This window comes from Azolla caroliniana, unplaced genomic scaffold (genome assembly GCF_043228905.1).
Source record: "Azolla caroliniana isolate FFs.n. ecotype wild unplaced genomic scaffold, voAzoCaro1.0.p SCAF_6, whole genome shotgun sequence".
NCBI classification, from domain to species: domain Eukaryota; kingdom Viridiplantae; phylum Streptophyta; class Polypodiopsida; order Salviniales; family Salviniaceae; genus Azolla; species Azolla caroliniana.
The window spans coordinates 5,239,339-5,255,284 of record NW_028230441.1 but is presented as its reverse complement, the minus strand read 5'-3'; the positions used below and the strand labels follow the sequence as shown (position 1 = coordinate 5,255,284).

At 38.8% G+C, this 15,946-nt stretch overlaps 1 protein-coding gene and 1 pseudogene across 2 annotated transcripts in view; one reads left to right on the top strand and one right to left on the bottom strand.

The window, feature by feature from the left end:
• The window catches only part of LOC147862765 (uncharacterized), an 89,987-nt pseudogene that overhangs the window by 72,177 nt on the left and 1,864 nt on the right, over positions 1-15,946 (top strand). The gene's annotated exons all lie outside the window — the stretch shown is intronic.
• LOC147862766 (uncharacterized) lies at positions 1,003-5,471 on the bottom strand. Its single transcript, XM_087321577.1, has 10 exons — positions 4,809-5,471; positions 3,688-3,765; positions 3,552-3,593; positions 3,357-3,462; positions 3,188-3,252; positions 2,813-2,857; positions 1,832-1,939; positions 1,551-1,638; positions 1,400-1,446; positions 1,003-1,309 (listed from the first exon to the last, which is right to left on the bottom strand). Exons 1-10 carry the CDS (start codon positions 5,331-5,333, stop codon positions 1,226-1,228), a joined length of 1,188 nt encoding a protein of 395 aa, XP_087177703.1. The 5' UTR covers positions 5,334-5,471; the 3' UTR covers positions 1,003-1,225.

Genomic DNA, 15,946 nt, shown 5'->3' with positions numbered 1-15,946 from the left:
CAAACGAAAATAAATATTGTCCATAGAAAATAAAAAGCTACAGTACCAATTCCACATGATGGCAGTGACTAAACTAAGTTTTACCTAAATTAAACACATGTTCACACAAGTGCCCAAATTGGTCTATTTGCCACAAAAGTAATTCCAATGTAGCTCATCAGACACAGATAAATATTATCTATAGCATGAAATATCATTACATAAATCTCATTCTCCAAATTAGTAACTAGTTCATGCATAAATAATCATAAGAGGATATTTTATAGGGAAAAGTACCAGGATACCCCTAGAAGTTCGTCTATTTACCAGAATGCCCCTGGAAGTTCCAAATTTACCAAACTACCCCTATGTCCAAAAAATTACACTTTATAAAGTAATTATGCACTCAAATCTAGAAGCCCTATTTATCAAAGATGGAAGAAATGGACTCGAACTAGCCCTATTTACCAAAGATTTGAGTGTATAATTACTTTATAAAGTATTTTTTTTGGACATAGGGGTAGTTTGGTAAATTTGGAACTTTTAGGGGCATTTTGGTAAATAGACGAACTTCTAGGGGTATCTTGGTACTTTTCCCTATTTATATCTTTCATCAAGGGCAGGCACAGTGGATTATATCATAACTGAAACTTAGTGTTACCAAATGCTGGTCAAATTTTAACTTGGCATTACAAAATGAAAATGTAAAATATGATCTGGAAATGAGCATGTTCAAATAAACATCCTTATACACAAACCACGACTCTTCGTTTACATACCAGAGAAGAAGATGAAGAAGAAAGCCCCAATTTAATAGATAAATTGCAACTGATAATGTTCATGAAAATAACACAGCATATCTCTTCCTAAAATTTGGCTTGATTCCTCCCAATTTCCATGTCACCGAAAACTGCTTGTAGATAAGAGTTAGTACAAATTGTTTCTCATATAATTACTAGCATTACCTTGTTATATTGCTCAGGTCTCTTGTCATAAATTCCAGCATTATACAGACTTCTGACATGTTGCTTGAACCTCTGATTGTACTAACACAAAGCAATACAACACTAGAATTACATGACACTGTAGTCAATTTATTCAAATAAAGTAGAACCTAAGCGGGCCATTAGAACTGTGACACACTTATGAGAAACTCCTCAACAAAAAAGTAATCCAATTTTGTCACTTTGGAGGAATAGAGCCTCAATCAATGTAGCAGTAGTCCAGTGAATTATTTTATATTTCCCTATTGAGGGACACCCAACATCTTTGAATAGTTATCAACAGCTTGTGAAATAGAAGGTATTGCTACTCGAATCCCTGGGCCCATCTGAAATTATGGAAATATATAATCAAAATAATGTTCAACTATTAGTAATCATAAAAGCTTATGCACATATTGTAAGTTCTTTGTCATTACCGTTGACGATATTGTGAAAGTGAGCATATATCCTGCATATTTTGAGGCTGCAAACAGTTGTGTACTCAAAATGTAAGTATACCAACTTCACAAGTGCAACAAAGGTTGAGAGATATGTAAGGGTGAACCCATGTTTTCTTTTACTACTTACTCTTTTTTAAACCTGCAGGTTTGGCAGCAAGAACAGCATTTGCAAATGCTGCGATGTTTTCTTGCAAAGCATCCTCATTGAAACTCACCTATTAAATATTGTTCTTCCAAAAATTAATGTCAATAGCAACTGGTAAAAATTACACATTCTCTTCACAGCCTCAATCCCTCATGGTGGATTAATTAGCCATTAGTAATGCTTAGAATGAAAATATATAATGAATGTGTACCACAAGAGTATAGATAAAAATATGCACTTCACTAAACAAATTGAAACCGCACCTTTCCAATTCCTGCATGTACAATTCCAGTCTTATCTGCTCGAAAATCTACTCTACCTTCCTTCAGACTTCTTACTGACTTAGCTACGTCCTTCGTCACAGTACCAACCTACAAAGTAACATTCAACAATAAAAGGAGATGCCATCAACATGATGTAAATGCAATTAAACTGGAACAAAACCTATTACAAAAAAGCATAAAAGAAATTTTCCATAAAGTAAATTTCCAAATTTGCGTACGACCTATATGTATGTTTTATCTTGTATGCTTCAATGTTCTGACCTTAATGTTTTCCTTCCATATCACCTTCATTTAGAAACGCCTACTTTAAGGAACCTAAGTTTCCATTTTACTAAAAAAATCTCAAGATAGGTCACATCACATTTAATCGAACCTTCAGCGATTTGCATCAATATATTTGATGAAAAATATGACAGGGATAGCACATATGTTAAATAGCCTCAAGCTGTGTTTGCCTAATGCAATACACCATATGTCTCTATATGCATTGGACTGTACCTTTATCTATCATCCCGTCATGAAGTCTTCACTTCAGAAAATCCCTCAGGTCTCCTTGAACTTTCCCCGATTATTCTCATGGTCCTTGACCACAGCTTCAGCTCTAGTGATTTAAAGGAATGGAGAAATCATGGTATACATTTCTGCATGTTAGCCAAGGCATTATGCATGTTATGTTGGGGGATCACAGCCACTCCGGACTAGATTCTATGTTTCTAAGCTTCTATGCCAACGAAAAACAGACCCCCAATAAATAAGACAAGAATAAATGATAATCGATATTGCACGTACGTGAGAACACATTCTCAATGAGAACTCCAGTATTTTTTTACTACTTCTTTATCCTTCCTTGACAATCATAAGTTAGACTTCAATCGCATTTGTGTAGGACCGAAACGTTTCAACATAGCAATGCAATAGACAGATGACAAAATAATACTGTCAAACTATATAAATATTCACCTTTGGATTAGGCATCAAACCTCGTGGTCCCAGAATCCGAGCAACCTGCACATGGCATGAAGTTAGTAAAAATATATATCAGAAACAAATCAACCAAGAACATACAGCTCTTGCAAACAAACTCCCTTCAAAAGAAAATTCAGAAGACATAATATTGGAGACTGCTAATACCAAAAGCACATATTTCTCAGCTGTGCCAACAACAATTCAACATCAGGGATAAAGACACTAAATTGACTTTGTGAGATTATACAACAGCGAATAAAGCACTTCAACACTCTTAATTTTGCATCCGATATCTAATGTAACTCAATTTGGCATACAGTGGCATAGACTTTTAGAAACGCCACTGCAAAACATTAAGCACATACTTACCTTGCTAAGCCTGGGCATCATTGCAGGGGTAGCCAAACATTTGTCAAACTCAAGCTTGCCGCCACCTGAAGATTTTCTGTGCCACAGCACAATCATCTGTTATATAACTGCCCTGGTAAAGACAAAATACAGTAGCTAAATTGAGGTTCCAAAGGTAAGAATTCCTTACTTTGCAGTATCTTATCAATAAGCTCTTCAGCTCCAACAAGGTCTGCGCCAGCAGATCTTGCTTCTTCAGCTTCATCATCTTCTGCGAACACCGCCACTCTCACAGTCTATTGCAAAGAATGCACAAAGATTATCAGCATTAATCTTCAATGCACACATGATGGAGAATTATCCATGTAAGGTTCAGGCAGCAAACCTTCCCTCTACCGCGTGGTAGAGTAGCCGCACCTCGAACTAGCTGTAAAAAAGAAATGTTTTGCGTTGACCATGTTTCTTGATCAAATTCAAACTGCACCAATGGTCTGAAGTTAATCATCGGAAAGTAGTAAAACCTGATCAGATCGTTTTGGATCTATGCCCAGCCGAATCGCAGCTTCAACAGTTTCATCAAACTTAGCTTTTGCTTTTTCCTGATATGTAAAACATAAGAGAAGATTTTATCCATGAAGAGTGTGCAAGTGCTTGTCAAGTTCAAGAATGCTACCAGAATACAGTTTTTTATACATTAGAGGATCTGTGAATACCATTGATAAGATCATTGGCACATGGTGGATCATATAAACAGGCATAGGCCAGAGGACTAGGGTCTGAACTCTGGCAATAAACTTGAGAGTTCATTGCAATATATATTAGCCATTTACCCTATTGTACATTCCTCTCAGTAACCTTGAAAGTTGCACTCCCTCTTTGTGGCAATTGTATGGTTCTGCATTAATCACAGCACTAGCATTTTCAAAGGTAACACCAAGTGTTTCCCTTTTATAGCATCCGTGGGACATGGATAAACCTCACTTCATATGTAGGGCCTCATCTCAAGAAATAATCCTTTAAATAGAGTCAAATCTCTGGCATTGATAATAAAGGTGGGTGCATGTATGCCGTGCCTCATGCAATTTGCAGATACACACACCTGCCCGTCAAACAAAGCCGAACACAAATAAACTGGAAGGCTTTTTTTGGGTTTGGAGAAAGCCCCTCCATTCAATTGAGTAACACCTCTGGCCCCTGTGCTAATCATATCTTAATAACTTTGTTATAGAGTGAAACACAGACGGATCACAAGGTCAACCTTTGCAAAAATATGATAAAAAAGTGAACATTTGTACATACATAGAAAAATCCTTAAAAATAACATATTTCCCATCACAACTTCTACTTACGTCCAATAACCTTTTCTTGCAATGAACCTCATTTCCAGTACCACGTCTATGTACATACTAGAATCCTCTATCAAATAACCTTTTTCACATCATCATTGCTATAACATCCAAGAATCCTTATACATGCCCTCCTTCACATCGTCATTTTTACATTCATCTAAGAATCCTTACATATAAACCTCTTTCCCATTATTTCTGGATACATTCTGAGTCCTTACCAAGCAACTCTTTCCATCACCAGTTCGACGCATAATAAAACAAGCATCTATATAAGACATACAAACGAAAGGTACCTTGACTTGGCGAATAGCTTCAACCAGACTGATTGGATCAGGGCGAGGCTTGGTCTCAACCTTCACTTTGGACGGCAAAGGTATATTAAGGTCATCTTCTGCAACGAAGCTATGGAATCTTGGAATCTTAGGCCGACCAGGGGTTTTCCTGTCAATAGAAGAAACCTGTTCTTCTTCCTGAGGTCTATACTCAGGAAGTGGAGCAACTTTCGGCTTAACCTCGTACGCAGCAGGTATAACACTTGAGGAGAAGCTTGGAGAAAGCTCTCTGTCTGCGGCTATCGCGTCTGCAGAAATAATTATATCGTCTCTTCTGTCTCGCCTGCGAGGAGGAGGAGGAATTGATCCATCCTCCGGTAATGGCTCGTAAGAGACGATAGGTATAGAAAAACCTGCTTCTTCTTCTTCTTCTCGTTTATTGGAATTAGGGTTAGGGTTTCTGTCAGTGGAGAAAGGGAGGGGGCTAGGATGCGAGAGGCGACGAAAGATCAAGGTCTGGCGAGCGAGACGATGAAGTAGTGCCATCGCTAAGAAGGAAGGGAAGATGCGAGACAGGACGATGAAGCGATCGATTGTGTCAGAGGAAGAAGGCGAAGGAGAGAGTCGCCATAGCCAGAAATGCCCGAGGTTTTGCTAGGGTTTCTTTCACACGGCAACAAAACGACAGGGGGGGTTTCATTCACCAACAATAATTTTCTTTAACTAAATTAGGATTTCACTAGTACCATGGATGGATCATGGCTCTTTAACATTGTCTCACACGTTTGTCGGACATTCTATCGTGTGTACTCATGGCCCTGTTTTGTCCTGTCTTGTCCCGTCTCGTCTGTTTGCGATACAACTCTACTTGTACCTCACTATGCTTACAATGCCTGTCATACCTCCCACCTTCTTCATGTGGCCTCGAGACAAATTGGTGAGCACGGCGGACATTCCATGAATCGAGCAAGGAGCAACCAATATGTTTTCAACATTGCTACCTTGCCTAAGATGGCATACATGGTGGCCATTCTTCACTTATCGTCGTGGTTCTTGAGGAGGGAGCACATAAGGTGCACAGTCTTATCCAATCTCGCCTCGCCCTCTAGCTCTAAGTTGAGCACGATTGACACTTGGCTCATCATGCCCTTGTCCATACATATATCCATATATCATACACAAGATTGCACTTACAATGCCCTCTATAACAAAATGGAAATACACAAGAAACATGCATGCATCAACTCACAAAAGTTATTGCCATTGTAACGACTGCAATTTACATCGAGAATGATGTTGCTCGTCCCATCATTGTGCTCTTATTTGTAGATTTTATGGATTGTGCCTTTTGCTTTAAAACCTCGTCAATGCCATGGATCAACCCAACATTAAGAAGGAAACAAAGTCAATGGCAAAATGTGATAAGCATGCAAGTGTAGTGGTTGTCAAGTTGACATTAACAAAGTATACGTATATCACTAGGCAACTTTTTTTTATTGTTAGCTTTCGTAAACATTATGTTTTATACTTCCAAATTTCAATGTCGAGGTGGGCATGGGTGATGATTCTCATCATAAATTTGTGATGCTCCTTTGGCCTTTGTGCAATGCTATCTTGGAATGATGAGATCCAACATTAATTCATATAACTTGCAAATTTAACCTCTCTTATTCTAAATAGTTGTGACCAATGCTTCTTCTCTATCTCTCCTCTTTGCCACAAAGTCACCTAATGGTTAAAAATGATAGTATTCCCCTTTTGAAGGCATTGCGGAAACAATCCTTCTTTAATGGTGAAGCAAGGATCTGTGCAACCAGCAACGCAAGGAGGTTTATTCTTCTTACAGGAACGCTACGTGGACATATGGGTATTAGTGGTCGGCCTTACGGTCTGGCAAGTGTGGGTATCTCGGTGCAAGGAGACCCTCGCAGGTAAACGAACCCCACCGGCTGAGAATTTAATGATGATCTGGTTTAATCTTATTTCTACGTTGCGAGGTGAGTTTGAAAGTCTTCAAGGGCCATCTGATGCAAGTGAAGAAGCTAGAGCTCGATTCCTTCGGAAATGGAGCGGTTCGCCGATGCTGCAGATACTGGATGGTAAAGTGAAGTGGAATTATCAACCACCGCGGTGGCTGTTCCCTCCAAGTGTTCCTAACATCTAGATGGGTGCTGCCATGAGGAGCAAATGGAGGACATCTATGCTAAATTCTGTTTTGTATGAGGCTCACGTGGAGAATATGTGTTCGAGTAATGCTATACACATAGAATGATGTGGTGTTTTGGAGTTGTTTTTTTTATGTTGTTTCATCTACACATTGTTTTTCTTTGACATGCAAGATGTCTTGTAAGATATGAGTTGTAAATGATTCCTTTGTACATTCTTAACTAATGGAAGTAGATGTTTTTTTGGGAAAAAAAAAATACAAGGAACACATTTACAAATACTAGACACTTTTCTTGCTATAGAGACATCTCCACATTGGTCTATCATGAGTTTGTCCCTATGTTTCACTAAGGAAATTAAGTCTATAATACCCTAATAATTTAATGTAGTAATACATTACCAAGCTGCTTCAAGTAACTTGATAATTTGTTTTGCTTAGTTGTTTTTCAATTATAGACTCTTATCATTTTTAATTGACCATTTTGCTTCTAACATGAATTAGCACGTTGATTCTTCCCCTCGATAAAAAAAGGCCCAACAATCAAAGCACAAGTATTCAAGCTTCCTAAATTCTCACTATATATCTACTAACAACACCAACAATGAATAACATGCCAATGGCAACTAACTTTTGCAAATCACATCATCATTCGCATGAATAAGATTGGTTGCTCAAAGGATTCATTTCATAATCAATGCCTATCGTTATAAGGGATATTAGGATGTTAGTTTGGGTAATGCACATGGTTGAGTAACTCTCTCTCCTTATCAATAACCATTCATATGAATCCTCATCTTTAATCTGAATATAATACAAGAAAAATTCCTATCGTGATAAATCCCCACCCTAAAGAAGACTCGTACATTATCTTTAGTTTCTTAATATCGTTCAAATGGGAATCTCAAAACACATTAACCCTATGCTCACACACCCTTTTAGTTGTGTAACTCATCCTAGGCCAAAGTATGTACATGAACACATCATCCATGCCATTTGCACCGAGTTAAAGACATGTCCTAACAAGCTCACCTAAATATTTAAGAATAATATAGGCATCAATGCACAACACAAAATGTTGGTACATATGAAATCTACCCAACAATGAAGTATATTTTTTGTGAGTGATTGGGTTATACAAATAAGTACTTAGATCTCCATTGAAAAGCCCTATGACACTATTATTGATGGTGTAGAGGAAAGTTGGTTCATAAAGGAAATGTTACATCGACAATAGAATATGGTTTGCCTGAAAATAAACCATTCCCCATCGTGTTGTAGGTATTCATAACATTGCACAGATGCAAATAGCCAAGGAATATGCACTTTCTAACTAAGATTGCATTTAATGACAAATAATGGAAAAAAAGGTTCAACAAAGCCATGTTTTCCATAAAAATGGAATGTATTTCACACACCCCAGGCCCCAATGATACCATGACTAGCAAAATCAAATTGATTTAAAAACACAAATATACTTTCAAGATGATATACAAGTCCTCCCCTAGGCAAATAATTGTTAAGGGAAACCATACGAAGCATAAATATGAAAAAATGTGTCAACCTATTGAAAAACAAAGAAACTCTCAATGTCATGTATTGAGGAGACATTAGAAGGACATGCCATTGCAATTATATCACTTTTGTAAGCCATGGTAACCATAACTCACCACATGACACATTACCTTAAAAACATATGGTAGTGGAACCCTTTATCACTGACTCATAGCCACCATGCCTTTATCTTTCTCATTTGCCATATTTGTAAGGCATTGGCATTGGCAAATTGTTGACAATAAGCCGCCAAATGAATACTTTATTCCCAAAAAGGGAGACCATGATGCCACCCACTCTAAAAAATGTTTGGCCTTTGAGGCCCCATCTTTCTCATTTTCCAAACATTTTGACACTTGCATATGTAACTAAGCATGATTACATAATAGTCTATGATACATAGTATTGGTTGGCTTCTAATCCAAAAACCCATTATGTTCAAAGGTTGAGTTGAAGTAACTTGTGGCAAAGGGTGTTAAGTACATACCAGACAAGACACTCCCCCATTTGGCCACTTATTTCTTGATCTCTTCATTTGTAGAGCCAATGATTTCTTCCTTGAATCTCTCTCCTCAATTATCGTAGCTTTATCTTTGTCTAATCCAAAGGTTCAAGTGAGTTGAGTTTCTCTAAAAGCCAACATGACTCATACATTACAATGTTGCACACCCAAGGGTGACTACGAAGTCTTCAAAAGTTGCCTTCCTCATGGTGCACTAACCAAGGGATTGTGACACTCCCCAATGACAAATCCCATTCCATGCATCAACATCATAAAGCACTTACCTCACTACTCCATGCAATTGAGGAAGCCTTGAGGGTTTCTTAATTTAAAATAACGACAACACACACCTAAATACTCCACAATTAAGAAATATATTCGACTTAACTAAATACATAACCACCAAATAAGAAACATAAAACATGTCTTGATTAGATATAGAATTGCTAAGTAATTGTGGAGCTGCCCACAAGCCCAAAAAGTTTGGACGAGGAGCTTAAGAATCTTGGCTCTATTCGGGGTTGATGTTCATGTATCGAGCGCAACAGTCACTTGGGTGGCCACTGAATCGGTTGCGTGGTTTTCAAGGGGGGATAGGAAATAATCCTTCTTTAAAGGTAATGCAAGGAGCTGTACAACCTTCAACGCAAGGAGGTTCATTCTACATACAGGAACAATACGTGGACATATGGTTATTAGTGGTCGGCCTTACAGTTTGGCAAGTGTGGGTATCTAGGTGTGTTACGGGCATGACCATATAATATCCCGTGGTGAGAATTTACCGTAGTATTCTATACACATGGATAACTGTGAGGGTTAAACGAGAGTGTAAAGAAGGGGAGGATTACTTTTAATCCTCATGATTGAGACAACCCATTAGGCCAAGTGTGAACTTGCTTGGGGGCCTTGGGTATCGTTATAAATAAGAGGCCTAACTACCCTCATTTGATCATCTTGTTGACTACTTTGAGACTCTGTCTTGGGGTGGGTCAACTCTTGTAGCGGGCGCGCCAGCACCAGGTACGACTGGATGCCACGACGGTGGTATGGGACGCCGATCGAGGCTCGAGTCCGTCTCGATTCCTTCGCTTGGGGGTGGTCGGGTGGATCGGCACCCTTCTTTCTCTCTCTCCTGTACCACTCGGACTTCTCCTTGATGAAGCAGAAAATCAAAGAAGAACCAAACGCCCTCGGATGCCGGGTTTCAAAGCAACTCGACGAGATGTAGAAGCAATAAAGAAAATAAGGGAACGTGAACTACACCGCCTAGAAGCCATGGCTAGGGCACTCTATGCATCGGGACCATGGGTCACACCCACACCAAAAACTTTTGACCTCCCACTTCTTTTTGAGAGACTTGGGTGGAAATGAGATTAGGCTTGGTGCAAAGTTTTGTACACTACTAGAACTTTCTTAGCTTAAGCTATTTTCTTTTATTTTTAGTTTTGATGATTGGATAAACACTCATCTTTTGTTGTAACCTATTTGTCTCATGGGCCAAATTTGGCCTTAGAAGACGTTAATATATCTTTCTTTCTTTCTTTCTTTCTTTCTTCTTTCTTTCTCCTTTCTATCTATTTATATATATTCTATCCTTGTCTAATGCTTACATTAGTTCATGTCTCTAATAGTTGGTATTAGAGCCTATGTTCTAATGTTTCTTTTGTTGTCTTTTGTTTTGTTGATTGATGGTGATCGATCGATGTGCGGTCGGCCTTGATCTAGACAACGATCAACAAAGGAACTTCGGTAACGCTTTCCTTATTTTATTTTTTCTATTTTTTCTTCTCCCATCTAATCATGTGTATAGTCTATATGTAATTGTTTTCATTAATTTAATGATGTTGTAGTGGTAATTAATTGGTTGTATGAAACGTTTACATATGTGCACGAGGTCAATACCTCATTTGACATATAAATAATATGTGATTAGTGTCGTATGCGTACGAGGTTAACACCTCAATTGCGTATTACGTTCACGTACATATGTTATGTATGCGTATGAGGTCAATACCTCAATTTCGTTATAAATGATATGCGTTTGGTGTCGTATGCGTAAGAGGTCAATACCTCAATTGCGTATTACGATGAACCCCTATTTTTGGATGTTTCATTTGCGTAGAGGTATATGCCTCGATTACGTATCTCGATTATATCATTTATGGCTATTTGATGTAACGATTTGTTTAATATACACATATGTGATCACGTGTATACGTATTTGATCGTATACATGTGATAATATACATATGTATATATAAGTTATTACGTGATTTTAATAGGGAATTGGTAAATTCACAGTTTTTTTTTTAGTTTAGAAATATGATTACAAATGATAGACAGATTCCATCCCCCCCAAAAAACTATGAATTTACCAATTTCCTTTTAGTATCGAATGTTTTCCTTTTCGGGGAAAGGATCTTGGTGGCCGTCCTCACATTTTTGTGAGGATGACGTTGTCACCATCCCTTTTTTCAACAATTTTTTATTGTTGACATTCCAGTCGGTGACTTCGATTTTATTACGTAAAGAAATGCTTATAGCCACAATGAAGGTTAGAACGTAGGGCTTGACCCACTTCATGTAGGTCGCTCCTATGACACACATATCCAACATCCCTCCCTCGTTACATGGATAAGATGCCACCATGAGATCATTCTTACGAAAGGCATTCATAATGACGTAACCATGTGATAGGCCACGTGGGTCTACTGCAAAAACAGGGCTCATTTGGCATGACCATTAGGTTGCACTTTGGCGTATGCCATCGTAATTACGAGACTTGGGGTTAAGTAACATACCAACATATTTTGTAGTAAACGAGGGGGAAATAAGGACTCTTGACATATGTGTTTCTTTTAAAAAAACATATATGGGCAAATGCCTCGCATATCTCTTATACGCATGAAACATCAAACATTCAAGAAGAGCAACTTACTTGGTTGGCTCAAGTGTTTAATGCATTTGTTCTCGAGGTCTCGAGTTCAAATATAACCAAGACCATACAACATCGTTGATACATATGACTATAACACATGTTTAGATTTGACGTCTAAGTACACTTCGGGGTCCTTGCAATAGGGCTTAAAGAGCCGAAACCACATATGTGGGCACAGAAACATAGTTTATTGTTAACAATTTTTTCGTGTATAAACTATTCATGACGCGAACATACATGGTTGAGCCTCGGGGAGCCGCCATGAAAAAATCGATATAGAGATAAGGGAAAGACATTAATTTGTCACCCCCGTGGTTTTTAAAACACCTTTGTGTTACCATAGTAACCTGATCTTGAACCTCATCTCATACGTCTAGAGGGGTATTGACGTGAGATCATGATATCGATTAATGTTTGTCCATGATTTGTTTACATCACGACATGATGTTATGACTATTTGTCTGACCTTATCCTATTTCTTTGCCAGAAATAATCATTCAATGGCTCAAAATAACGACCCGATGTCATCCGCTCAAGCGGAAGGAACTCAAGGAAATCCTCCTGGACAAATGTCCATTGAGATGTATTTTTCACAAATAACCCAATACCTTAGTTTCACCGCTCAACAAATGACCGAACTTCAGCAATCTCAAAGTGCTCTCGAGGCACGTGTCATTAGTTTACAACGTGAGACTAATAGACTTGATGAGCGATAGGGTGAAACATCGTTTGTCGTTAAGCCATTTATGGGAGAAAAAAAGGAAAGAACCGAAGAAGCAATTTGCACGTAGTTGGGCCGATGGGAGTCTCATTTTGAGCTCTATCCCACGCCAGATAGTACGAAGATTGCATACGTCGGCCGAGAACTAGGGGGTAAGGCCGCCGCCTGGTGGCGTGGGCTCCGAACTTTGGGGAAATAAATGGATGGATAAATCAATAAAAGATGCCACATGGGAACGCGAAAATTCTCTCGGAACTAACTTCCCTAACTTTCCATTGCAAGAGTGCAATGTTTTAAAGAGGGGGAGTGTGTTACGGGCATGACCATATAATATCTCGTAGTGAGAATTTACCGTAGTATTCTATACACGTGGATAACTGTGAGGGTTAAATGAGAGTGTAAAGAAGGGGAGGATTACTTTTAATCCTCAGGATTGAGACAACCCATTAGGCCAAGTGTGAACTTGCATGGGGGGCCTTGGGTATCACTATAAATAAGAGACCTAACTACCCTCATTTGATCATCTTGTTGACTACGCCGAGATTCTATCTTGTGGTGGGTCAACTCTTGTAGCGAGCGCGCCAGCACCAGGTATGACTCGACGCCACGACGGTGGTATGGGACGCTGATCGAGGCTCAAGTCCGTCTTGATTCCTTCGCTGGGGGGTGGTCGGGTGGATCGACACCCTTCTTTCTCTCTCTCCTTTCTATCTATTTATATATATTCTATCCTTGTCTAATGCTTACATTAGTTCATGTCTCTAATAAGGTGCAAGGAGACTTTCTCAGGTAAGCGAACCCCACCGACTGAGAGTTTAATGATGATCTAGTTTAATCTTATTTCTACGTTATGAGGAGAGTTTGAAAGCCTTCAAGGGCCCTCAGACGCAAGTGAAGAAGCTAGAGCTCGGTTCCTTCTGAAATGGAGAGGTTCTCCGATGTTGCAGATGGTGGATGGCAAAGCGAAGTGGAATTATCAACCACCACGGGGGTTGTTCCCTCCAAGTGTACCTAACATATAGATGGGTGCTGCCACGAGAAGAGATTGGAGGATGTCTATGCTGAATTCGGGTTGTATGAGGCTCACGTGGAGGGTATGCGGTTGAATAATGCTATGCTCATTGAATGATGTGGTGTTTTGGAGTGTTTTTGTTGTTTCCTTTACGCATGTTGTTTTCTTTTCCCCATGCAAGTTGGCCTGTAAGATATGAGTTGTATATTATCCTACATACATTGCCTTAACTAATGGAAGTAGGTTTTTTTGGAAAATAAAATAATAATACACGTATATCTTGATTGATTAGAATGGGATTTTTGAGTGAAAGAAAGTGGTTCTTAGTGGATGCAAAGTTATAGAATGAGGACCAAAGTGTAGCCCCAAAGGCCCCTTTTACATAAGAGCTCTAGGCCGTTTATATGAGTTGGACTTGGAAACCCTTAAGGGTTATTTCGGCATTACAAGCCCATCAAGCATCAACGATTCCTCCATAATAAAGGGTAAATCACCATAATTTCCAAGATAAACATGTTTTTGTATATTTTTAGCCTATGACCAATATTCTACATTGAAGATAGTACAACTCATATGGATATCAAAACCAAAGAATATGATATTACATCTGTTAAGTTCAAGAATTCGAGACTGCGTACATATCCTCTCTTACTTTCTACTTAATGTAAGTAGGTATCTAGAGCTGGCCTTCAACAGAGGGAGGGTGGGAGGTGATTTCCCCATTTCTTGTATAATATTTTTGTAAAAATCTCCCAACTAATGGGAAAGTAACCCCTTTTTTGGAAAAAAATATGTGTCAGAAGTATCCCAACCTAAGGACTTGGTTTGTATGAAGTTGATGAAGAATTTGTTAATAGAATATTGTGATTGGCTTCAATGTATTGTTTTATTGTTTATGTATAGATTAACATACATAATAGATTGTTTCCATCACTTGGTTTTAAGAATCGTCAAGTTTAAGTATTCTTAAGGATAGCCTAGTTAAGTGATTGCTAGTAGTGCTAATATGCTTAGGACAAAATTGGAACCTCATATACCCCAATTTATTAGAACAAAGGTAGAGATTGATCAAGGATCCCTTAATGATTTCCATGTGGAGGAAAGACTCCGTCAAAGCTATTACTCTAATCATGAAAGATATCCTAGAAAAAATCAAGTAGTGTGAATGAGCAAGTGGTAGCGAGGTGCATTCTGGAACAAGTCACAAAGTTCCGTATTCCAATTTGTTTCCTTCAACATAAAAATTGGACTTGTACCTCAACCACCACCTTCTCATCATCCCCAATGGGGTTCATGACACAATAGATTGTTTAGAAATCTCTTCATCTGACCCAAGGAAAAAAGTCATTCCTGATGAAGCTTATTGATAAGGACATGTCCTCATACATGAACGGGCCGGGGGGGGGTGCAAATCCCATTGCCTCTATTGAATGCCATTGTGGAATGTAACAAGCAAGTGCACAATTTGATAGTATTCAGTAAACAACCATATGTCGGTTCAATTGTCACACTACATGTCATTGCAGAATGCAGGGCTTTAAATATATTCTCTGTGAAACAACTATACGAGGGTTCAAATCCCTCAAACTAAACCCATAATAGTGCATGCCAACATGGAGTGTGGTGGTTTGGTGGACAACCTCACAGTCTCAATGATATTTCTCTGTCACACACTACATACGGACCCAGTTATATCGGTATAAGAAATCGAAATCTCTCTCTTTCTCACTACAAGATAAAGAATCTCTCTCTCTCTCTCTCTCTCTCTCTCTCTCTCTCTCTCTCTCTCTACATACAAAGCGAGTTATATCGGTATAAGCAATGGAAATTTCTCTTTCACTAACAACATACAGACCAAGTTATATAAGTATAACCAACAGAAATCTCTCTCACTCATTGCATACAGACTGAGTTATATCGGTGCAAGCAACGGAAGACCTCTCTCTCTCTCTTTCTCTCTCTCTCTCTCTCTCTCTCTCTCTCTCTCTCTATCTATCTCACACACACACACACACACACACACACACACACACACACACACACAATATACTGATGAAGTTATATCGATATAAGCAACGGAAATCGTCCGCTACGTGTGTCCGAGAAGAGAGAGAGAGAGAGAGAGAGAGAGAGAGAGAGAGACAAAGACAGAGGGTCTAATCCACTTGAGATGGTGAATGATATAACATTATGTCCGAGTAGTGTGAAACGGACCCTATCTGTTGTTATAGATAGTGAAGGGTGCAAAACCGAAGGCTTATCTGTGAA